At 47.5% G+C, this 24,183-nt stretch overlaps 1 protein-coding gene across 1 annotated transcript in view; it reads left to right on the forward strand.

Moving 5' to 3' along the window:
* The window catches only part of Abhd2 (abhydrolase domain containing 2), an 81,317-nt gene extending 57,877 nt beyond the window's left edge, over positions 1 to 23,440 (forward strand). The window contains exons 6-11 of the mRNA XM_031387058.1: positions 12,048 to 12,231; positions 14,676 to 14,768; positions 17,357 to 17,467; positions 19,098 to 19,167; positions 21,135 to 21,219; positions 22,997 to 23,440. Of these exons, the coding sequence (XP_031242918.1) occupies positions 12,048 to 12,231; positions 14,676 to 14,768; positions 17,357 to 17,467; positions 19,098 to 19,167; positions 21,135 to 21,219; positions 22,997 to 23,193 (740 nt within the window). The 3' untranslated portion in view covers positions 23,194 to 23,440. The remainder of the gene's footprint in view (positions 1 to 12,047; positions 12,232 to 14,675; positions 14,769 to 17,356; positions 17,468 to 19,097; positions 19,168 to 21,134; positions 21,220 to 22,996) is intronic.
* Positions 23,441 to 24,183: the final 743 nt, after the last annotated feature.

A 24,183-nucleotide genomic window follows, 5' to 3' on the forward strand; every position in this document is an offset into this window, starting at 1 on the left:
AGTCTGCTCCACTAGAGCCAGTCTTTGTGACCTGTGACTTCCAGTGCCCTGGCTCCTGCTTAGCCTTAGGAAGCACTCTCCCTCAGAGACTGTGAAGGGCTGGCTCAGGACTCTGCTGGTAGATGTGAAAGTTGATGTGTGGGTGTGAAGTGGCATTGTAGGTGAGAATATGCAGGTGAGAATAACCTGGAGCAAACATGCCTGTTAGCTATTTGAATTCTCTCTGGTGCAGAGCTCACCTCTCTAGACCTGAGGGCAGGCTTTCCCCTCATGGAGAAAACCTTTTTGTCTTTCTGAAGGCTGAGGAGAAAACAGAAGAGGGCATTGACAGGAGCCCTGTACTCTTCCTGCTTTACAGTACCCCAGCAAAATTTTAAAAAAAGACTTTCCTGCTGCGTTTTTCAGTTTGGAACTCAGCAGTTCAAAGCACAGAAGCACTCCCCCACCCCCTTCGTCATTAACAGAAGAATTTCCTAAATGGCTGACTACACACTCTTAGGTTCTTTGGCGCTGCCTGCCTGTGAAAGATAATTCATTAAGCAAAGCCTTGCATGGCAGCTTCCATTGATCTCAAGCTAATGAGGGGCAGACTGTGCAGAGTTCTGTGCATTTCTTCATTTGATTCTCACTGCCTCTGAGATAGCTATTAATTAGAGTCCCTACTTCACAGGCCTAGGAAGGTTAAGCGCCTTGCCATGGGTCATGTGGCGGCCAGAGGAGCAGAACCAATGTATGTTTCTTAACCCCAACTTTATACCACTTCTGGTCTATTACTCCTTTCCTATTTAGGGAACTATTCATTAGAATAGTAGAGCATAGAGAAACACGGGTATTTGAACATTTAAAAGTATCTCTCACTTTGGTGATGGTGGGCATTTTTATTAGCAACTATAGATTTCATGGCATGTTCTGTATATACCAAGTTAAGTCAGTTGTCCTCTTTGACAGCTAAGGAAACTGAGGCCCACGCCAGGCTGAATGACTAACTGGAAATGGTAACCTAGGTTTCAAACCTAGGCAAGCTAGCCTTCTGCTGGAGTCAGACATTCAAGAGCTTCTCAGAGCCACACAAGTGGGCCTGGTGGTTTGGAGTCTGTCTTTTATTTGTCCAACATCCTCCAGTATTTGGAGTGGAACACAGCTGAAGTCCCTGCTTCAGGACTTTGGCAGACCAAGGAGCACATAGCCACAGTCAATCTAAGTTTATTTGCCAGATTTATCCTAAAGACAGTGTTCACTATTGGCAAGCTTCGTAGGTACAGGGACCAGGACTTAGTTTTTAATAGGTATAGATAGTATTTCTTAATCTCCTGCCTCTAGTGCATGACTTATATCTGCTAAGGAACAGCTAAGGAACAGTGTGCACAGGGCAAGAGCCTGGGCATCTCAGGGGATAACAGATGGGCTTTGCATATGTAGTGAAGAGAACCGAGAATCCTGGATATCAGTAACATTGCAGTACTGGATACGGCTGTAGGGCATAGAGACCTCTTTTGTAGGGCTGGTTCTGCAGATGCCTGACCTGCAGTCACACACCTCTAATTCAAAGCTACTATGGCTTCAGTATTCAGCCTCCCCCTTCCCTCTCTCCCTCTCTGTGTGTGTGTGTGTGTGTGTGTGTGTGTGTGTGTGTGTGTCTGTCTGTCTGTGTGTGTGTCTGTGTGTCTGTGTCTGTGTCTCTGTGCTCACAACCAGGGTCTCATCCACATTTACTACCACCTAGTTCCATCCCTAGTCCTGTAATCAATTTCTATGATGAGTACAGGCATGATATTTTACTGCAGTACATGCTGTATTTAGTCTTTCAAAAGGATTTATTTTCTTTTTATTTTATGTGTACAAGTCTTTTAGCTACATGTATCTAAGTGGACCGCATGCATGCCTGGTGCCTACAGAGGCCAGAAGTGGGGTCAGATCCCTTAGAACTGGAGTTACTAGGTTGCTGTGAGTCACCAACTACTGGGAACCTAACTGGATCTTCTTGGAGAACAAGTGCTCCCAGCTGCTAGGCTGGGGGATATGGCTCAGTGGTAGAACATTTGCTTAGCATACATGAGGCCCTGAGTTCAATTCCCAGCTAACAGGGTCAGGAGGTTCTACTTAATTTCAATGTGTACCATAGATTTTTATGGTGGGGATAGGCAGTACTGTGGATTGAACTTGGGCTCTTGTACATGCCTGGTAAATGACCTACCACTGAGCTATATCCCCAACTTTCTCTTTGATTTTCTTTATTCTGAGACAGAGTCTCACTAAGTTGCCCAGGCTGGCCTTGAAAAAATTTTGAGCAACAAGCAGAGCTCAAACTTGTCCTTCTTCTGTCTTACCCTCCTAAATAGCTGGGGTCATAGAATGAGGTTACCAGACCTGACTCCATAGACTTTATAAAAGAAAGAAAAAGATGTTCCCTTTTAAATTTCTGTTTCTGAAAGTACTTCAAGTTCACGGAAAAATAGCAGGCCCATTACAGAGAGTTCCCACAAGTCCTCAGCCCATCCCTTAATGTCAACATTTAACCAAAGTACAAGCAATGAAACCTCAAGTTCCCATTAGCAGCGTTCTCAGCTAATCTTCAGATGTCTGAACTTGTCCTTTCTTCCAGCCCATGCCCCATCCTCTCAGCAGACCACGTGACCTTTACTTGTGGTGTGGCCTTAGTTAGGTTCTCCTACCGGGGACAGTGCCTCGGTCTCCTGTCTTTCCAACCTTGAGACTTGTGATGAGAATTTACAATTTGTTTTTGGGTTGCCATGTAGGAGTGTTTGTTTGTTTGTTTGTTTTTAGAAAGAGTCCTGGCTGGAACTCACTCGTAGACCAGGCTGGCCTGGAACTCAAGAGATCCACCTGTCTCTGACTCCCAAGTGCTGGAATTAAAGGCATGCACCAGCACCACTACAGGTTTTTTGGTGTTTTGTGGATTTTTTTAAGCTATGGAATATTAAATGTCTTTCTTGATAAATTAAAATAAATGTTAGCTGATTGTGGGCCTGTGTACCAGAGGCTTTCCACGGAGATCTCTGGCCCTGCCTGGTGTTCCAGCAAAGGGAAGGGAGCACCAGCAGGGAGCACCAGCAGGGAAGGGAAGTCTCTTCTGCCGCTTCTGCCGCTTCTGCTGCTGCAGTTGGCCTCTGCTGCAGTTGGCTCCACCTTCATCTCTGCAGTGCCCTCCAGATTACTTGGTTACTCCGTGCTACCCTGCACTGAGTCGGGTCAGACTGGGCAGGGCCAGTGAGGAGTGCAGTGGAGCTTCAGACAGGCAGCCTTTCAGGAGAGCAGACCGATTCCCAAGTGTTACAGCTCTTAGAACAAAAGGCTATGGCACTGGAACAGGATGGTCATCCTACCTTGCCGCGCACCCACCCTGCCGCACGCACATATATGCAGTCAGTAACACTGAAGAGGAAGGGAGGATGGAGAAGTTCTGTGATGTTTTTAACACATTGTTATCATAAAGAGCCTCATCTACCACTTCAACACTGCCGGGGTAGGCGTGTTGGCCAATTCTTTCCTGACACAGTTGATTTTCTAATCCAGACCATGTTTGGAATATGATGTTTCTGCCTATGATACTATAAGGCCAGTAAATCAGGAAGCACTGTGTTCCTTCTGGGTGCCTTTGCCTGAGTACATTAGACCCCAGCTATTGATGTTCAAAGTGGATCATGATTGGATCAAGCCCACGACCCAGGGTTGAACTGAGCTGGGAATCATTCTCCAAGCTGGAAATCCTTCTGGTCCCTGTATTTTATCTTTATGTTTAGAAATTTTATGGCCAGAAAGTCAAGAGCCAATGGTCCTATCAGTTTGATCTTGAGTCAAAGACAGAAATAATATAGATTTTTTTTTAAAGTCTCTTCTAAATCACTCAAAGGGAACAAAAATAGCCTGACTTTGGCCCTCATAAGGTGACTGGGTTCTATGGGACTGAGTAGCCTAAGAACTTAGCACCCTTTTCCCCTGAAACACCACACACTGGGCTGTGCACTTTGACATCAAAGGCAGGACATGGAAGATGGACTCAACTGGCTTACATTGCTTTCTTCCCTGTTTAAATAGAGAAATGACTTTCCCTTGTTTTCTAAATGGTGGGCCTTGTGGCATTGCCCCGAGGGAAGGTGCCTGAGGTGGTATGGTAGCCTTACACACCATTCTCTGCCTTGGAGAAGAAGAAGCATTTCAGTGTCCTGTTGAGTCTAATGTGGAATTATGCATTTGTTCTTAATGTAGGTGGGTGCCTTCTCGATAAAACTAGAAACCCCAAAGGACAGTGTCAGTCTTAGAAGGGAGAAAGGCCCCTGTCCCTAGGGTAACCATATATAACTTAGGGACCTAACTGAGACACTTTGGAAAGTCATAGGAGCTCTCACTGATAGCCATCTCTGAACAGCAGATGGATCAGGACTCTCAGAGTGGGACTCTGGGCCACTTGACTTGTGGCATCCTAGGAGATCACCCATTGTTCAGGGTACTTGTCATGTAGAGTTGAATTTTAAGTAAATTTACATGTCCCCTCCTTTGGTTTTATGAGACAGGGTCTTGTGTAGCCCAGGCTGAGTTCAAACTTGCTTTGTAGCCAAGGCTAGCCTTAAACTCCTCATTCTCCTGCCTCACCTCCCAAGTGTTGGGGTTGCAGGTGTCCACACCCAGCGGTTATATTTGTTTTCCTTCCTTCTTTCCTATATTTTCATACTTTAAAACATTTTTTCAGGTGTATTATGTGTATGAGTGTTTTGCCTGGTGCCTGTGAGGTCAGAACTCCTGGAACTGGAGTTATAGATGGCTGTGAACCACCATGTGGATGCTGGGAATTGAACCAGAGACCTCTGGAAGAGCAACATGTTCTTTAGCTATTGAGCGATCTAGCCTTTTTCATTTTCTTTTTCTAGTACTGGGACTCAAACTCTGGGGTTTGCACATACTATTACCAGATAAATATCCTGCCTCTGAACTATATACTCTTGTCCCAGACAGTAAATTTGAAGGCATTTCTATTTTATTTCCCTTGTTCTATCCATCCTATAATAACTGATGAGATCATCAACCTAGATGCTTCTGTAAACTTGTCATAGCTGTCACTTTTTTTATGATGCAGGCCTAGTTAGGGATTGTGTTGATTCCAGAGTGACAATGTGAATTGTCTTGCCTCCACTTAAAAAGTCAAGCAGCGGACACCCTGAAGAGGGACAGACAGAAGGTGGAAGTGAAGATGCCCAAGCACATTAGGGGGCAGTTTCTGAGGAGTGGGCCCAGCTTCAGAACAGGCAGCAAAGCACTGTGAGCTGCTGGCAAGATCCCAGTGTGGGAGCCTGCAGCTGTAAGAAGCATTTGGTACCTGCCGGTACAAAGCTTGAAGTGTTCATTTTCTTCCTGAGATAAGGACAGGGATGCTAGCTTCATTTCTGCAGCTATTCTCTTCCTTGGTGACTCATCTTGGGTAGCTTCCACTTGGCTCTAAGGAATGAGTCAAGTACCTTTGCTATGAAAAGGACAGGGGCTGCTGAGCCCCAACCACCTGCTGTCAACAAGCCACGCTGTTAAACTCCATGGGACAGATACTCAAGTGCTTATTTCCGGCCAGCAGCACGTGGTGCCGACCAGTGTGTGTACTTTCATTGTGCATGATTCAAACTTTGCTCTTACTCACTTCACATCTCGAGGTGTACCCACCAAATGCCAGGCCCATGCCTGGCATAGAGCATACAGACATGACTCAGCTGCTCCACGCACAGGAACACCATGTCTCTGAGTTCGTATATTTTAGCCTGCTTAGTCATGTTCATGTCATTTAGGGATATGGCTTTTGGTTTCTGATTTGTTTTTTGAGATAGAGTCTTGTGTAGTCCAGGCTGGCCTTGAACACATTTTGTTGCCAAAGATAACTTTGAACTTCTGAGCCTTCTGCCTCCACCTCCCAAGTGCTAGAATTAGAGTTGTGTACCACCTCACCCCATTTTTGTGGTCCTATGGCTTGAACCCAGAGCTTCCTGCTTGCTAGGTTAGCATTCTACCAACTGAGCTACATCCCTGGCCCAGGAATAGCTTTTTAAAAAGTAGCTTTCAGCCAGGCAGTGGTGGCGCACGCCTTTAATCCCAGCACTTGGGAGGCAGAGACAGGTGGATTTCTGAGTTCGAGGCCAGCCTGGTCTACAGAGTGAGTTCCAGGATAGCCAGAGTCATACAGAGAAACCCTGTCTCAAAAAAAAAAAAAAACAAAAAAACAAAAACAAAAAAAAAAGTAGCTTTCAGAAAGTCTTTGCTTTGTCTTTCTGTAGAGAAGAAGCTTGGGGAAAAAAGCAACAGGTCTTTCACATTCTCTTCCCAATATATTGTCCTTTCTTTTGGTGTGTGATTCATCTCTCTAAAGCCAGGCTGCTGGCTCATATTTCATCTCACCTTCGAAAGCTACAGTGAGATTGGATACCTAATCTTATTATTGGTGTTAATCCCAGAAGGATCAAATCCATAGAACCTCATCAAAATCCCCCACTATGGACATACAGATTACTGTAGTGCTTAGCACAAGCAGCCAGGGTAGGCCTAAGAGCATTAGCATGTGGCTGCTGGCGGAGGTCAGGAGTTCCTAGCACCACCAGGAGGCCAGTGCTGGCAGAAGGCAGATACATGATGGCTACCTTTCCCTTGCCTGGGCTAGGTGCCTGCTCTTCATAGACAATCAACAGCTTTTCCAGCACCGGACAGTGCTGGCCCTTTATCATGATCAGATGTGTTTTGATTTAATGAAATTTCCCGAAGAGCCTACGCCATTAGCTGTAATTGCTCCTCAGTTATGTAGCAAATCCAAGTTTTGTGACTGCTCCAGGTCTCAAATAATTAGGTTCAAATTGAAGTACTACAAGAGGGATCAGATGGGAGACAGGAAGTCTTTAATAGTTGACTAGTACTGCCCTGTAGTACTAATGCCTCTGTAGGTTTGTGAGATAAGGCCAAAGACTTGTGTTGCAGACACAAGTCCCAAAGGCCAGCATCGCCACTCATTCACTGTGGGGGAAGGGCATGTCGCCTAGGTCGATAGAGGGTTCTGTTTCTTTGTGTGATCCAAACAGAAAGCCTGCAACAGAGCATGCCTCCCTCCTCCATCTCTTCACTCAGGTCATGCCGATTAAGCATCCTCTAAGCATCTGGCTCACAGATGCAGTGGGGAGCAAGATCAACGACATCTCTATGGAGTTTATAATCTAATAGCAGCTCACTCAACACAGAACACAACATAGAGATATAAGTAATTAGCCAAGGATGACATTAGGCAGAAATCCAAAGAAATGGTAGAGAAGTAAGGGGGTTTGTAACAGTTTAAATACATCCCCTCAGAACCATTCCTTATGCAGATAATGTCCCCAGTGTAAACCGCTGTCCTGGCATTACTGATGTGTCGGGTTTCTTTAGCATAGTCGAAACTGGCCTCAGTGATCTTCATTTGAATCTATTTTTAAATTAGCTAGATTTTTTTAAAAAATTATTAAATATGAGACCCACAGTTGTCCCTTTGGTATCTGCCACAGTTTTCCACAAATGCTCAGTTAGATATGTGCACACATATATTTCCCTTTTATTAAACCTTAGCATGCACATGAGATAGCAGGCACCCTTTCCTGCAGCCTCCCATGTTTTAGTACCTCTGAAAGATGACTTGCTGAAGGAAATGGCCATGGGGGGTGTTGTTCCAGGGTCAACAAACAGCAGATGCCAACATGATGCATATGCGTACATCTTTGCACACATATACAATTGTATCTGCAGTATAAGGTTCCCAGAAATGGATTTGCTAGACCAAACCCTGTGTTTTTTAAATTTTGCTCTTATTTGAGACAGAGTCGAACTATATAGCCCAGGCTGGACCTGAACTCACAGTCCTTCTGCCCTTAGTGTCAATGATTCAAAGAATTAGACTTTTTCTCGTTTTCAAGATCTGGTCTCATAGAGCCTGCACTGGCCTGAAACATGCTATGTGGGCAGTGTTAACCCTGAACTCCTGATCCTCCTACATCCATCTCCCAAGTACTAGATTTTCAGATGTGTGCCACCTGCTGTAAGGACTGTACTAAGAAAAATAAATTACACGTGTATTAGTTGCTTCTCTGTCACTGTGATAAAATGCTATGACCAAGACAACTTATGGAAGAGTTTATTTAGGCTTATGGTTGTACAGAGTTAGCATCCACAATGGGAGGACCTTGGCAGCAGGCAGCTATGGCAGCTAGAGCAGGCTACTGAGAGATCACATCCTGAGCTGGAAGCCTGAAGCACTTAAGCCTTTAAGCTTTCAAAGCCTACCTCCAGTGACATATGTCTTGCAACAAGACCACACCTCCTACACATCAGCAAAGAGTGCCACCAACTAGGGCCCGGGCTTGTATGTTTAAATGGCAAGACTACGGGGAACATTTCATACTCAAATTTCTACAGTATGCTTGGATGTTTTGTCCGCATGCATTATGTGTGCACCTTGTGCACGCCTGGTGCCCACAGGGGCCAAAAGAAGACATAAGATCCCCCTGGAAATGGACTTAGAGCTGGTTGTGAGCTGCCATTTGAATGCTGGGAACTGAACCTGGGTCTTCTGCAAGAGCATTAACCACTGAGCCATCTCTTCAGCCCCAGGACTATATTTTAAAAAGCATTAATAATGTTACCACAGTGCTGTCCAAGGTCTCTGTTCCGCTGTGCACTGTCATGCATTCATTCACAGGGAACGTGCCTGCAAGCCTATTGTCTGCTATTTCTCCCAGGCCTGGAGACTCGCAAACTTAATGGTCTTTCCTGATATAAACCAGCAAAAGACAACGCTAGTTATTTTAATCAAACATTCTTACCTATGAAAAGATCATCTTTTCCGCTAGCATTTTTTTAAAGATTTATTTATTTACTGTATGTAAGTACACTGTAGCTGTCTTCAGACTCTCCAGAGGAGGGAGTCAGATCTCATTATGGATGGTTGTGAGCCACCATGTGGTTACTGGGATTTGAACTCAGGACCTTTGGAAGAGCAGTCAGTACTCTTAACCACTGAGCCATCTCTCCAGCCCCTCCACTAGCATTTTAAAAACAGAATTGAGGCTTCCATCCACCTTCCCTATCAACTAAGATGGTCATTTTCAAAGTGGTTCCCTAGACCAACAATGTGAATGTCACCTGACATCACATTGGAAATGTAGAGTCTCGGTGCATCCAGACCCTCTGAAGGAAGACCTCTAGAGTGCGGACCCTGAGGCTCCCTGTGAGACCCCTGCCTCTGGAGCTTCTGAGTTAGTAGGTTTGGGGCAAGGGCCCATGGACAAGCATTGGGAGCAAGTTCCCATGCAGTGGACCACACAGTGCCTCCGCTGCACCAGCACACTCCTCTCACAATGAGTGATGTCTGTGCCTCTTTGCAGTGCTCAAGAATGAAACCTAGAGCCACATACACACCAAGCAAGCGTTCCCACCCCTGAGCCAACCCCAGCTTTCTGCTGTGATGATAACCTGCAAGCAGGTTTTCTAGTTCCTTCTTTACAAAGGAACATTAGCACAAAGCAACTGTGTGTATTTAATGTTTGATTCTGAAGCTGGGTGTGGTGGCTCATACCTGTGATAGCCCCACACACACACACCCTGCCCCACCACCTACCCACCCCCCGTTGGGAGACTGAGGCAGGAGGATTGCCGCAAGTTAGAGACAGCTTTGGGCTATCTAGTGAATTCCTGGCCAACCTGGGCTAGGAAGGAATGAAGTGGGAAGGGACCAGGAGAGGGAAGCTGTTTGTTCTCCTTAGGTGTTGGATGGATCTGCAGGGAGTGGCCGGCTACTGTGACCCTTACATGGCCCCTGAGACAACCTTGCATTAAGGCAGTGTGGAAAGTTGTTTTACTTTAGATGCTTCTAAAAGGCTGAGCAGCGCCCCCATCTGTGCAGAGTGCTTACTGCATGTAGAAAGGGAAGGAACTCTAGAAAGATAACCCAGAAAAAGACAGGAGTGTACCTTAAAAAGTCCTTTCTCTTATAGTTCAGAGCAGGTAACTTTGTTGTTGTTTGTTGTGTGAGACAATGTCTTACTATTTGACCAGGCTAGCCTGGAAATCAGGCTGTCTTCTATCCCAAGCAATCCTGCCTCAACATACTGCACACTCCTCCATGCACCTGGAGTGCTGGGTTACAGAGGTGTACCACCAGGCCTGTTTCATTTTATTTTTTTCTGTTTCAAGACAAGGTCTTGCTATATTTCCCCAGCTGGCTTACAAACCTGCCTCAGTCTCCCAAGTTCTAAGATGACAGGAGTGAGCTATGATACCCAGACAGAATCCTTCTTCTTTGGAAAAAGTAGTTCTTAGGCCTGGTGGTACACATGAGCACCAGGTGATCCTCTAAAGAACAGCCGTGCCCTTTGGACCCCACCCCCAGGTATTCTGCCAATGGGCTTGGATACATGAGGCATCTTCCCCCTCCCCCCAAGGGAAAGAAATGAAAACAGTAGATGTGTCTTAGTGATTAAACACTGTGACCAAAAGCAACTCGGGGGAGGAAGGAGGCTTATTCCACCTTGTAACTGCCAGGTCACAGCCCATCACTGAGAGAAACCAAGACAGAAACTCAAACAGGAACCTGGATGCAGAGACTGGAACAGAGGCCAAAAGGGATGCTCTGCTCTTCATACCTCACTCAACTTGCTTTTAAAGCAACCCAAGTCCAACTGCCCAGGTGGTTGCACCACCCACAGAGGGCTGGGCCCTCACACATCAGCCATTAATCGGAAAAGGGGGTGAGGGATTAGAGAGCAGGCTCAGTGGTTAAAAGCACTGGCTGCTCTTCCAGAGGACCTGAGTTCAATTCCCAGCAACTACATGGTGGTTCACAACCATGCCCTCTGGTGTGTCTGAAGACAGCAACAATGTACGCATATAATATATGTCTAAAAAAAAAAAAAAGGAAAGAAAGAGCAAGCCCCCCAGACTTGCCTACAGCCCAGTCTGGTGAAGACACCATCTCAGTTCAGGTTCCCTCTTCCCAAGTGACTCCAGTTTGTATCAAACCACACAGAGAGATAGAAGGGAGTTGTTCTAGGCTCTAGAAGTGGTGTCCCACATGGCTCGCCAATTCTGGAAGCCATTGTTAAGCCAGCTGGGGTATCAGACTTGCATGCCCAAGGCAGGACAGCAGCTCCCATCTCCATTGTAAACCCTTTTCCCTGCTGGTGCATGTGGTGTGCGCTTCTTCCAGCCTCCAGCAGTTTCCCTGCTAGGTTTTACTCTTAAGTTGACTCCCTGACATCTGGGCTTGCTATTAGAAGAATGTGCTGACTCCTTTACCTCTACATGCCCACCAGCATCAGCAAAGCTACAGAAGCATAGCTAGGCTCTGACAGCTTCCCAGGGGACCGTGGCTGAGAGCATTCCCCCTAAGCAGACCAGGCGTAAACACCCTCTCCATTCACGCGGCCCCTCTGAGGGTTTCAGAATGAGTTGTCCTCCCTTGCCACCCTATCCCTATGTCACCGAGAACATTTGTCTGAACCCTGCAGAGCATCCCAGGTGTCCCTGTGGACTTGGGGTTCATCTTCTTTCCCCAGAGTTGACAAGAAGGTCCGGTAAATAACATCCTCTGGGTTCTTAACACCATGAATCATTGTACACATGGGTATAGCATCCCAATTTGTAGCTAAGAAGCTAATCAATCCTCAGAGGGCTTAACTCTTACTGGTATTTATCTCTGTACATGATCAGAGTTTCTTAATGCTCACCCTGAAAATCTATTTGGATGCTCATGAGCATCTAAGCCAGTAAATCACAAGCCCACCTTTAAAAGAGCATTGAAAATTTGATATGTGCACATCTGCTCACAAGCACTGCTAATGCCCAGTTTTCTCTAATACAAGGGAACATCTCTCACACAGCTAAAAACAATTTCCGTCTGCCTGCCTGCTTTTTCTCAACACACATGCACACGAGCCTCATTCTTCAGTGCATGGGCACCCAGTTAGCAACGATCCATCTTGTGTTTTCTTCAATATCTTTTGCATGGGAAATAGTCGGGTGACCTCTCCTTTTGCCCGCAGGCTGCACGTGGGAATTTGGAGCCATGGTGAACTACATCAAGAGGACGTATCCCCAGACCCAGCTGGTCGTCGTGGGCTTCAGCCTGGGTGGTAACATCGTGTGCAAATACTTGGGGGAGACGCAGGCAAACCAGGAAAAGGTCCTGTGCTGTGTCAGTGTGTGCCAGGGGTACAGTGCACTGAGGTGAGTCATCTCTCTCTCTCTCTCTCTCTCTCTCTCTCTCTCTCTCTCACACACACACACACACACACACACACACACACACACACACACACACACACACACACACGTTTCTTCCCTTGGGTCCTTCAGTTGACAGTACTTGTTTATAGAGCTAACCCAAGACACTAGGGTCCAGGGAGCACCTTGCAGGCTTAGCAAAAGTTTCCAACTCTTAGACTCAACTGGATTTGCTTCCATGTCGTCGTCCTAGCAGGTTTGTTATGCCTGAGATACATAATAGTATTTTAGGATCAGGTCTGTAATTGGATCACCAAAGCAACTGTAATTGCCGCTGCTTCCCTAGGGAGTCTCAGATTATATCTGAGATTCCAGAATATGATAGAACTACGAGTTATCAAGGGAATACAGTAAACAGTAGTATCTGCCCCCTGGGCCTTGTGACCCCTAGATTCCCTCCATCCAGTAGGAGCATTAAGTCTCAGATGGTGTCGGAAGAAACTTGTGGAAGTCTCCTAAGCAGGTCTTCCCATGAAGGATTCTCCTCTCAGACAACCTAGCCATCCTCCCAGAGAAGCTGGCCTAGGGAGCAAATACTTCAGCCCTTAGTCTCCTGTCAGCAGGCAGGCTACAGGATGAGGTCATGTGTGAAGTGCTCAGGACAGCACCCGACTACAGAATGTAATTGTCTGCAGCATCATTACTGTTGACTGGAAAGTTAAAGAGGGTGGGTTAGATCAGGGGATCCCAGAGGCCAGTCTGGTGAGCCATTGGCTGTCTCGGTTCAGTGAGAATCACTGGGGTGACTGGCAGAATGGCTCAGTGGATGGGGTGCTTGCTGGGTAAGTCTGATGACCCAGGTTTAATCACCAAAGCGCAGTTGACCTCTGACCTCCACTGTATGCCATGGTATGCGCACCCACACACGTCATCCTGAACACAACAACAATAATAAGGACGGTTTAAAACAAAAGAATCGCTTGAGGGGGATCATGCTAGAAAGAAGCTCAGCCTGGCGGAGCCCTACATCTGGAAACTCTCATTTGGTAAAGCCTGGGACTCTGCCTTCAAGACCCATTTTCGTAGATGATCCCGCATTAAGCAGTCACTGGGTTTGGTGATCTGAGCAGTCTCTAAGCTCTGGCATTCTAGGACTCAGCTAGCCTCTTGGCCTGTGGGAGCCTTCCCATAGATGGCTGAATCCACACTCCCTTTATCTTGGCCCAGTGAGAAATATCCAACTCCCAGCCCGTGTCACATAGAACCAGAGCTAGCCAGAATCTATCCTGCCCAGCCACTTGGATAAGAAAAGGATACTCAGGAGGACAGACAGCCTGCCACCTGACGTGAGGGAGCAGGGCCTAGAGTTGTGGCGTCCCCTCCTTGATTTTACCGACAGCTGGTGCAACGGTCAGCATCCTGTCATCTTTGGTGTTAGAAACGACTAGATTCCCTTCCTGACTTCAGCGCAGGGAGCTTGCTGTAAATGCTAACCTAATGTGCACAGAGCACTGGGCTTTATAAATAGGAAGCTTGTGACAAATTTGTCCTCTCCTCTCTTCCTCCCTCTCCTTTCCTCCCTCCCTTCTGCTCAGTGCCCCAATCTTACAAGAACAAGCTTCTTCGCATTTTGCAGCAATAGCGCCATCTGCTGTCAGTAGATGATCAGCACAGTTACCAAAGTAAGGGATTCAAGTAAGGCAGGAAAGATTGAATGCAGTAGGAACCTAGGATCTGTGAAGTGCTTCTTTTTTGGCTCCTTCCCTGATACCTCTAAGAGTTACATACACGCAGTTGCCTATTGTCACATGAGCCCTGTACAGTAAGGAGGGAGGGAGGCTGATTCTCTAGTATATGATTGACCTTTGGCTGAAGCCTGCCATCTGCCACATGGGATGTGGCAGCTCAGAGAAGTGCCATGGACTCTCACCGGGATCAAGCAGCAACAAGGGTCGAAGGTCATGATGGGAGGAGCCAAGTCAAGCAGCAACAGATTGTGGCTTGATAGTTAAGAAGAAAGGCATTAGGCGAGTGTTCATAGTGGTCCACCAGTGATGACCTGGCTTGCCTTTCTGCAGAGTACCTGCAGAGTGCAGGGGTCACAAACATGACAGTGGCTTCTGACCTCCAAAGTGTGTTATTCTTTTTTTTGAACACATCACACACACCTTTATGATCCCCACTTTTTTTTTTTTAATCTATTGGAGCAGATTCTCAGCAAGCCAGGAAGGTGTCAGGCGTGTTACTAACAACCAGCTGTGCCTTTCTGGCCTTGGAGGCCTCCTGCAGGGTCATCTTCAGAGAGATCCTTGGCTTCTCACTTCTCCCCGGATGTTTGAATGCTACACATCAAAGCTGTTATCCAACACGGGAGCCAAAGCCAGCCTGCACTCCCCATAGAGCCCCTCATGCCCGTCATGGAGTCTAACTTTCTGTGGTTCCTGCAGGGCCCAGGAGACCTTCATGCAATGGGACCAGTGCCGCCGGTTCTACAACTTCCTCATGGCTGACAACATGAAGAAGATCATCCTGTCTCACAGGTATAGGACCCTCCCTCTCTCTGTCCCAGGTGGTACCTTGGCGCCTCCCACTAAGATGAGACAAGGAACCTCTTCTTATAACGTCTTCACCCAGTTGGAGCAGTCCCGAGGTGGCCTGTCACTGTCTAGGTGGCCTTCCTCCTCAGAATGCTTCTGTGCACGGCTCCAGAGGTGTTTTAGATGTGAGCTCACTGTGTTTACTCAGTTGGCCCCAAACTCTTGAGCTCAGGCAGTCCTCCTGCTGAACCTTCTGCATGCCGGGCACCCCTGTGTCCACTTCTTAAGCTCCCTCCACCCTAGTGCTTAAAACAACATGGTCTGGCCTGGCCTAGCCACATACTCCAGGCTAAGCTGAGTGTCCTCGGAGGGAGGCATTACTTGTACATGGTAGGCATACTTATCCAGACTTCAATGCCCGAACCTGAGGGGCTTCCTCACAGCCCCTCAGACTACAAGCTGCCAAGCATATCCTCGGGTCCTTGTGTCAGGTGGGTTGAGAAAAAGAACCCTCTGTCCCCTGTGCTATGGCAAAGTCAACAATCCCATTCAGCTCCTGTGATTTGAACATCAGTCACACGCTGGACACTAAGCTGGGTGCGGCCCAGCTGAAGTTCCGGTGCGTCTGGGGATTTTTCTGAGGCTTTCTAGCCAGATGGGGTGAAGTTAGATTGCCGATGCCAAGTTTGAGTTCTTACGTCTGTACTTCTAAAATGGACAGGGAGTCCTCTTAGGGGAGATTTGCTTTGCTGGAGGGGTGAGTGTTGCTGAAAAGTCCTGAAGGTTCATTATGCAACTAGTAACAAACTGGGAAGGCATGTTAGTTAGTTTGCCAGAGAAAGACAAACAACTGAAATCTTAGGGAAACTCTAAGTTATGAATTCCATCCTTTGCCACCTTATTTGGGAAAAAGTAAGTCCTAAGGAAGGATGTTGATCTCCTTTTAGAGGGGTTATAAATGGATACTAGAACACTGGATTTCTGGCATGAATATTTCCTACTGTCGAGCCAAACCTCAAAGCAAACTCAGTCCTCCCCCTGCTGCATGACTGGGAGCACCAGCTTGGAAGGGAAGTCCACCCTGCCCATTGTCATCCCTACCTTTATCGTCATGCCCTGCATGGACATTCCTCTCCATAGAAATGACCACTGTATTGGACTCACCTCTATCTCCACAGACGCACAGGTTCAAACAGCAGCAGAATCCCAGTCAACCCTGCAAAGGCCTAGTCTGTGCCGAACATGTGCAGGCTTCTCTCTTGAGAGCTTGTTTGGAGGTTCTGGCAGGGGAGCATAGCTGCTTCTATACCCTTGACTGAAAACCATCCTCTGTTAGGGAAGGCCACCCTCTTTGACCAAGCATGAAGCTTCCACAGAGACACATATACATGGAGCAGTGAGGGATGGAGGTCACTGGCCTAGCCAGCCTGATCACTCTCACATCTCAAAGTTTGTTCCTTCCTCATTCCCTAAACACCCTAGTCTAGTCTAACAACTCTTTCCATTCCATTCACAGTGTGTTAGGTATTACAAGTAACTTAGAGATGATTAAACATACAGGAGATGGCATAGTTACGTACACATCCTAAAGCCAGGAATAGTGGCATGAGTTCTTGTTGTCCAAGCTACTCAAAGAGTTGATGCAGGAAGGCTGCTTAAGCCCAGGAGTTTGAGAACAGGTTGTATAACAAAGAGATCCCATCCCATCCTGCCGCCACCCTCCAAATATATCAATACTAGAGTGTCCATAGATTTGGAACTCTGAAGAATATTCTAGAACTAGTTGTCCGGGGATACTAAGGGTGACACTTTACAGCTTTTTGGCTAACACTGTGGAGAGCTACTGACTTATCCAGATGATGAAGAGGTTACTGGACAGCTTCCTTATTAAGCAATACAAACAGCTTATAAGGGGAACAAGGACCTGCCATCGGTTGGCAGTGTCACCATCAGTGTAACGTACAGTTGCTAGACTATGTTTGGCCTGCTGCCCATCACTCTTCCAAAAGGCCCTTGCTGGGCTTCCTCCCCTGTGCCAGCTTGAAGCCTAGTCCTCAGTTTCAGGTCTTGGTACCCTGAAAGGAAAATAAGGCTTTGATGTTCATTTTCCTATACAGTCTCATCCTTGTGGATGTTCTACAGGCTCAAAGGAAGCAGTCATGGCAGCGCATGCTTGTAATCCCAGAGTGGGGAAGGTAAAGGCAAGAGGATCAGGAGTCCAAGGTCAGCCTTGGCTATGTGGGGAGTTTGAAGTTAGCCTGACTTCAGGAGACCATGTGTGTAGATTAGATTAGATTAGATAGATAGATAGATAGATAGATAGATAGATAGATAGATAGATAGATAAGAAAGAGCTGGGGCTAAAATGGAGTGCTTGCCCAGCATGCATAAAACTCCAGATTCAATCCCCAGTAGCACAAGAAAACCAAAACCAAAATAAAACCAACTGGAGTGCTGTATGTCTGATTTACTGTACTTCTTGGTCCCACGGCAACGGGCACTCCTGGTCTGCCTGTGGACGGGGAAGCAGGCTCCGTGATGCTGGTTTCTTCTCATCTACACTGCTTTGTTCTCTTCTTGCCTTGTTCTAGACAAGCTCTCTTTGGAGACCATGTTAAGAAACCCCAGAGCCTGGAGGACACAGACTTGAGCCGGCTCTACACAGCAACATCCCTGATGCAGATTGATGACAATGTGATGAGGTGGGTCCCCAAGGAGGGCCAGGCCAGAGGCTGCCGTCCCCTCTGCCCAGCACTACAGCCTTGCCCCACTTGCTTCAGAGGCTTCTTTTTATTGTAATAAGTATCTAATACTTGGAAGGAAATCATAGGGAAATTCTCATCTCTTGGAAGTGGGAAAAGAATACGTGCACCCCATGTGGTAGCTTGAACTGGGTGGTGAAGTGTGCCCACCTAGTAGTTTCCACCTATACATTGTATGTCCTGCCTCAACACAGGACAAGGTCAGTGCCATCCAGATCTGCCTTTACAGCGGAGGGAGGCATTTCTTGTACATGGTAAGCATGCATATCCAGACTTCAGTGGCCGAGTCTCTATCAAAGCAGATGACCAATGATAGAACAAGAGACCTATAGGTTTCAGATGACACACAGAACCACTTTCTGTGAGTGGCAGTGGGGTGAGGATGCTTCTGAGTGGAAGACACAGTCCCCGCCCGTTTCTCTCATCCCTTCATTTCCTGCCTGGACCCCTGGCACCTATGATCTCACCTTTGCTGGTGCTGGCATCTCCTAATGGGGGTTAGAAAATTTCACTTGTACAGTTGGTCTCAGACCTTGTCACTTATAATTCCTTGATACATTTAAATGTAGCCTAAAACAAGCAGGTCCTCTCGACAGGCAGCCATTGGCTGGAGGCTGGGAGATCTCTGCTTCCCTTCTTCATGAAACTCTCCTAGCCTTTCGCACCAGGGAAACCTGAAGGTGTCAGTTAATGTTTTCTTCAAAGCAAATAGAAATATGGAATTGCTAGTATATGTAAAAGATAGAAATGAACAATGTCCAGCCCTCTTATGATACAGTATATGACTTGCTGCGGTGCCTGTTAGTGGGGAAAAGTACTCTAATTTTAATTTAATATAAATTTCCCATCCATCTTCTTAATTTAAGCCCAAAAGAAAACGTCCCTCAGTTCTTGTTTCTTAATTTGTTAATGTCTTCGTCATTAGTAGTATCGAGTGCTAATGGTTCCATAATCAAACCAATCTAGCATCATCCTCAGAGTGGTCCCAGCGACACTGGAGGAATGGAATGCCCTGGGGAGACCAAGAAGTACAGATTCACACATCCTGGGTGTGTTCTACACACAGCCTTCTTCCCTACCAGAGCTCCCTAATGGTCTAGCCTGAGCCTTCCTGGTCATTTGCAGACTGTGGTACCTAAGAAGGCTGGAAGTGGAAGAGATCCACAGCTCTGGGGGAGGCAGGATATCTCAGAAACCTGAATTGAAAGAGGTCCACCTTTGGAGACTGGAGGCCCCAACCTTAGATTTCTCCAGTCCATGTTATAAGCCTGTGGCACCATTAAGGAAGATCCTGTCTTTGATCCACTTTACAGTGAGTCAGCCAGGGCACAGGAAACTTGAGCATTTGCCTAAGATTACCCAACCAGAAAGTGATTTGAATCCAGTTCCTAAGCCCACGCTCCTGACTCTAAACTCTGCCCCTTCCATACATTTTAGGGCAGGAGCCTCACCCCAGTAAAGTCACTGCCCGTGGGGATTCTGCCATTACATTGAGTTAGTGTGGAAACCAGAGAGTCATCAGCTCCATTTTGTAACAAATGTTTTGCCTTTGTGTGTTCTTGCGTTCCAGAAAGTTCCACGGCTATAACTCCCTGAAGGAATATTATGAGGAAGAGAGCTGCATGAGGTACCTGCACAGGGTAAGTGACAGCCCCTCTCAGAATCACTGTCACCATTACCTTTCCTAAGTTTGGGGGTGGGAGCAGAGCCAGGACCTGCCAAGCATCGCTCCAGCATCACATCAGCTGAACTGTCGCTTGTGTCAGTCTCTGTGACTGCCATAGTCTAGGTCCCAGAGCTGCACTCAGAGCAGGCTTCTCCCAGGTCTGTGAAGTGGTTTGCAGCATCCAGTTCACCCTCAGACATCCTTTGACAGTACAGTATTGCCTGTTTTTTTGATGTGGTTTCATGGGAGATCCTCCTGGGTTTCTTTCCGCCCTAGACCCTAGACCCTTTCTTGTGGCCACATGTATCTTATTAACATGCCGTCTCAGACTGACGTCCCACACTTCCTGCCATGATCTGGCAAGCACAGAATGAATTAGGGGAGCTCTGCATCAAAGAGATAAGGAGCATGCCTTCTGAACATGTAATAGGCTTAGGAGCACACACCCAGAATAACTAACATTCAGCATGCTGAGGCAGGAGGGTTGCTGTGAGTTTGAGTCCAGCTTGGAGTACATAGCAAGCACTCAGCCAGAGAGAACTGCATAGCAAGACCATGCCTCACGAAAGAAAAAGGAGGAGGCCAGCAAGATAGCTTCCTCAGGTGTGGGTGCTTGCTGCCAAGCCTGGTGTCCTAAGTTCAAAAACCATGGTGGAAGAGAGAATTAACTCCACAATTTGTCCTCTGACCTTGCATGCATGAGCACACTCATGCACACAGACACACCAATAAATATAATTTCTTTTAGAAGCTATAGTAAACCTTGTGTATTTACTAAGGGTTTTTTTTTGTTTGTTTTGTTTTTAAGACTTATTTGTCTTATGTATGTGAGTACACTGTCACTGTCTTCAGACACACCAGAAGAGGGCATCAGATCCCATTACAGATGGTTGTGAGCCACCATGTGGTTGCTGGGATTGAACTCAGGACCTCTGGAAGAGCGGTTAGTGCTCTTAACCGCTGAGCCATTCCTCCAGCAGCTCATTTACAGTGTCCACCTGTTGGTTTGGCCTCCGACTCTCAGCTCTGTGGCTGTCCTCCTGAGTCATTTTCACTAACCCAGGCTCTTAAAACACCAGAGTTCTAGGACAGCATAGGTAGTCACTATGTGGGGATGACACTTCAGGATGGTCTGTGTGCCCCGTCAGCACTGTGTACACCCTACACCAACAGGAGGCTCTGTTACCAGTTTTTCACACTGTGCGTTGAGCACAGTCCTGCCAAGAGCTCCCTGATATCCCCCACCACTCCTATTTGTGTGTGCAGTTTGGCTGAAACAGGTATTGAACCTAGGGACTTCTGTCTGCTAGGGAAGGACTCTGCACTAAGCCACATCTCTAACACTTGGTGGTGTTTTGTTTTGTTTTGTTTTTTTAATAGGGCATATATTTATGCCCACCCCAGGCTGGCCTTGAACTCACAATTCTTTTGCCTCCATCTCCCAAGCACTGAGATTAAGAGTATGCATATCTAGTTCCCACTCTGTTTGCATCTTTAAGATTCTTCTAGAAGGTCTCCTTTCCCACTAGTGGAGTGCACTTCACTTTTCTTTTTTATAATATAAGCTGAAGGAGATAGATAGATAGATGGATGGATGGATGGATGGATGGACGAACACACATACACCTTGATTTGGCCTTTTTTTTTTTTTTTTGAGGGGCATGGCTAATCTGAAAAACTGAAGATAATCAGAAATTCTGTGAGTGTCGCTGAGTACTACCCTGTCTCCCCTGAGCACACAGGTCTGGGCACTGGCAGCTTTGCTCCTGTGCCTGCTGCCCGGTGGTGATCACTGCAGACCTGTCACTGCTCACTGCCCATGACAGTGGAGCATCCCTAAGGCTCTAATCCAGCAAGCTGAAATGTGAGCATTTCCCTCTGCTTCAAGGCCATGTCTGGTAAGGGGTAGGCATTTAACTCTAGTTTACCTTCTTGCTGCAGATATACGTGCCTCTCATGCTGGTTAACGCAGCTGATGACCCCTTGGTGCACGAAAGCCTTCTAACCATTCCAAAGTCTCTCTCAGGTAAGTCTCTTTCCACTGATTCCCTAGCCATGCAACAGGTTACTACTGTAGACTCTGTCACCTTCACTTCCTGTCAGCATGTGGAGAGGGGCAGCTCATGACACAGTCCTAGGGTGCAAAGGGCCCCGGGTAGCACCTTCTAGGGTTCCTTCCTGGTGCAGGAGACAGGGCCACCCTTGATGCCCATCACCAGGAGAGTATTCTGTAGCAGTGTTGTCTCAGGACTGGAGAGCCTGAGTTAAAGAGATATTTAGAACTAAAATCTGTCCTAAACAGTAAAACAAAACAAAGCCAATTCTGCTGCCTCTGATGACAGCCTCTCCATCTGCTATAGAGGACGTAAGCAACAGAAATGGCAGAGAACACTGCTCATGAAAATGCTGTGCAGACTCAGGCTGTCCTGTGATCAACACTGCAGGGAAGGCAGAGAGGGACCGTTCTCCAGGGAAGGCTGGGGGTTCCTGTTGCTGATCCCCGATCTCCAGGATGCCATCTCCCATCTTCCTCTGTGATTACATTTCCCCTTGTAAATACAGTAGCCTCAAGGAAGAACTGCTTCCTACCCCTGACCCAGGCTGCAAGAGCAGATAAGATTGCAGAAGAAGGACTTCCGCCTTACGGTGGCGCTTCTGTCCTGCTCAGGAGAAAGACCTCGTGGGGGAGCCCTTTACTTGATAGAAGCTATCTCCTGTCAACCCCCAGCTACCCACGGACTCCCAGCACACCACAGCATGGCCCACTCAGCCACGTGCAACAACACTTATCTCCTTCTGGACCAAAAATAACATCCACAGGACTAATGCTGTCCCACAGAAGTGTACAAAATAGCAACTAGGAGGAAGAATGGAGGGAGTGAGGCAAGAACAGAGCCATGTCTGCTGCCCCCCAACCCATGTCCACCATCCCCCCAACCCATCTCCACTTCCCCTCCTCGTGTCCACTGCACCCTACTCCCTCCCCTGTTGAACTTGGCTGCATCTTCTACACACCTCTCCTGTAGCCATGGAGACCAACCCAAATATGGACCCAAGGTCCAGCTTCGTGCCCTCTGCTCTCATCCATTTAGCACATGACACCAGGAGCCTGGGCATTTTTAACACATCTTGCAGCTTGCAGCCTGAAGACTGATGCTGGGCTCAAGAAAGTCCTGACTGTGTTGAGTCGAGTTCTCCTTTTTCTCTGATGAATAGCACTCTTTAGTGCTGCGACTCCCCCAGCCTCTGAGCTTTCCCACCCTTGGAGTCAGCTAATCAGAATCTGCATTTCAGCAAGATATCCTGAATAGTCTAGTCGAGGCACACAAAGTTGGGTAGCATAGCCAGTCAGATAGGGCACTGCAGCACCACCAGCACAGTGTTGGCTCCCCCCACACCCTTTACCTCCTCTCTTTCAGCCCTGAGATTTTAACTTAATCAGTCATGTGGGGGTCAGGATGCAGCTTGGGTTTATAGAGCTTTAAATGTGTGTTCTAAGGATTTCTGGAGCCGATACCCATTGTCTGAACTGGGTTTGATTTATCTTGGCAGTGCTGGAGACTGAACTCTGAGGGGTGTCATATGCTGGGGCACTGTTCTGCTGTTGAGCCGTGTCCCCAACCCTTTTGGTAGCCATTCTACACCAAACTTTTGAGATCTTGCTGATTTGCCTGCCATCTTGAGAAAAGACGGCACAATACACAGAGGCTGGATACCCACTTGGGTGCCTCTGGGGAATGCTCAGGGCAACCCAAGCTTGGAGCTAATAGGATGTTGTAATTCTGCTGCCTTTCCCCCTACAGAGAAACGGGAGAATGTCATGTTTGTGCTGCCTCTGCATGGGGGCCACCTGGGCTTCTTCGAGGGCTCTGTGCTGTTCCCCGAGCCACTGACGTGGATGGATAAGCTGGTGGTGGAGTATGCCAATGCCATTTGCCAATGGGAAAGGAATAAGTCCCAGTGCTCAGACACAGAGCAGATGGAGGCCGAGTTGGAATGAGACCTCCGGACTCTGGCGTGCTCCAGCGGCCCTCCTCTGGAACCCACGTCCCTTTGACGGCTGTTTCAGGTCTCCCAGGGACCTGGATCTGACCTCATACCATCAGTGGGGGGTTACCCATCATGCATTGTCCCAAGTAGGCGGCTCTCCCTGGGAGCTCCAGGCTATTTTTGTGCTTAGTTACGGGTTTTCTCCATTGCATTGTTAGCCATGGTGACAAGCTACAAGATTCTCACCCTTCTGTCCAGTTTCAGTATCTGATTGCTTTCACGATGGTTACATCTAGTTTTCCTGTTAAGGAGCGAGTCTGAACTACAGTTTTGCTTTGCCAATCAAAAAGGCCTTTCCCTGAGAACAGTGAAGGATGTCACTTTGTGATGGATGTATGCACCCTACCAGAGTCCCCACCGAGAAGTCAGTTGGCATCCCTAGTGCTGCTGAAGACATCACTCCTCTTGGGAGTCTGAGACCCTGCAGCTTCCTGGGCCTGAGCTTTGCCTGTCTCTGCCTTGCTGCTGCTGAGAGTTGCATGGGGCACTTGTCTAAAACTTCAGCCTCCCAGACCCCTCCCCAAGGAGACGGAGACGCTGACACAGTGAGCTCGGGGAGGACTCTGGGGATTTTAATTTTTGACAAGTGCCCCAGGGAATTCTCATCATCCAGCAAACCGAGAGAAACACCGTACTACTACACCTTTAAGTTAGAAAGATCTTGGTGGCTCCTTTAATTGGCATTCATAAGCCACAGTGTCTCTTTGCTCCCAGAGACCTCCAGAGCAGCAAGGCCTGTTGTATGGCTGCCCTTGTATGACCTCCCTAAAAGGGAGAAAACCTTTGAACTGAGCCCTGGCTCTGCTCCTGCCTGGCTGTATGGCCCTGGATAAGTCCCTTTGGACTTGACTCTCTTCCCCTATTAAGTGGGGGGTTGGGCCAGGTGGATTGCCGAGATGCCCACCAGTTCATCCTTCCAGGGGAGCCTGGGACACCACCT

Source organism: Mastomys coucha, unplaced genomic scaffold, assembly GCF_008632895.1.
Source record: "Mastomys coucha isolate ucsf_1 unplaced genomic scaffold, UCSF_Mcou_1 pScaffold21, whole genome shotgun sequence".
In the NCBI taxonomy this organism is placed as follows: Eukaryota; Metazoa; Chordata; class Mammalia; order Rodentia; family Muridae; genus Mastomys; species Mastomys coucha.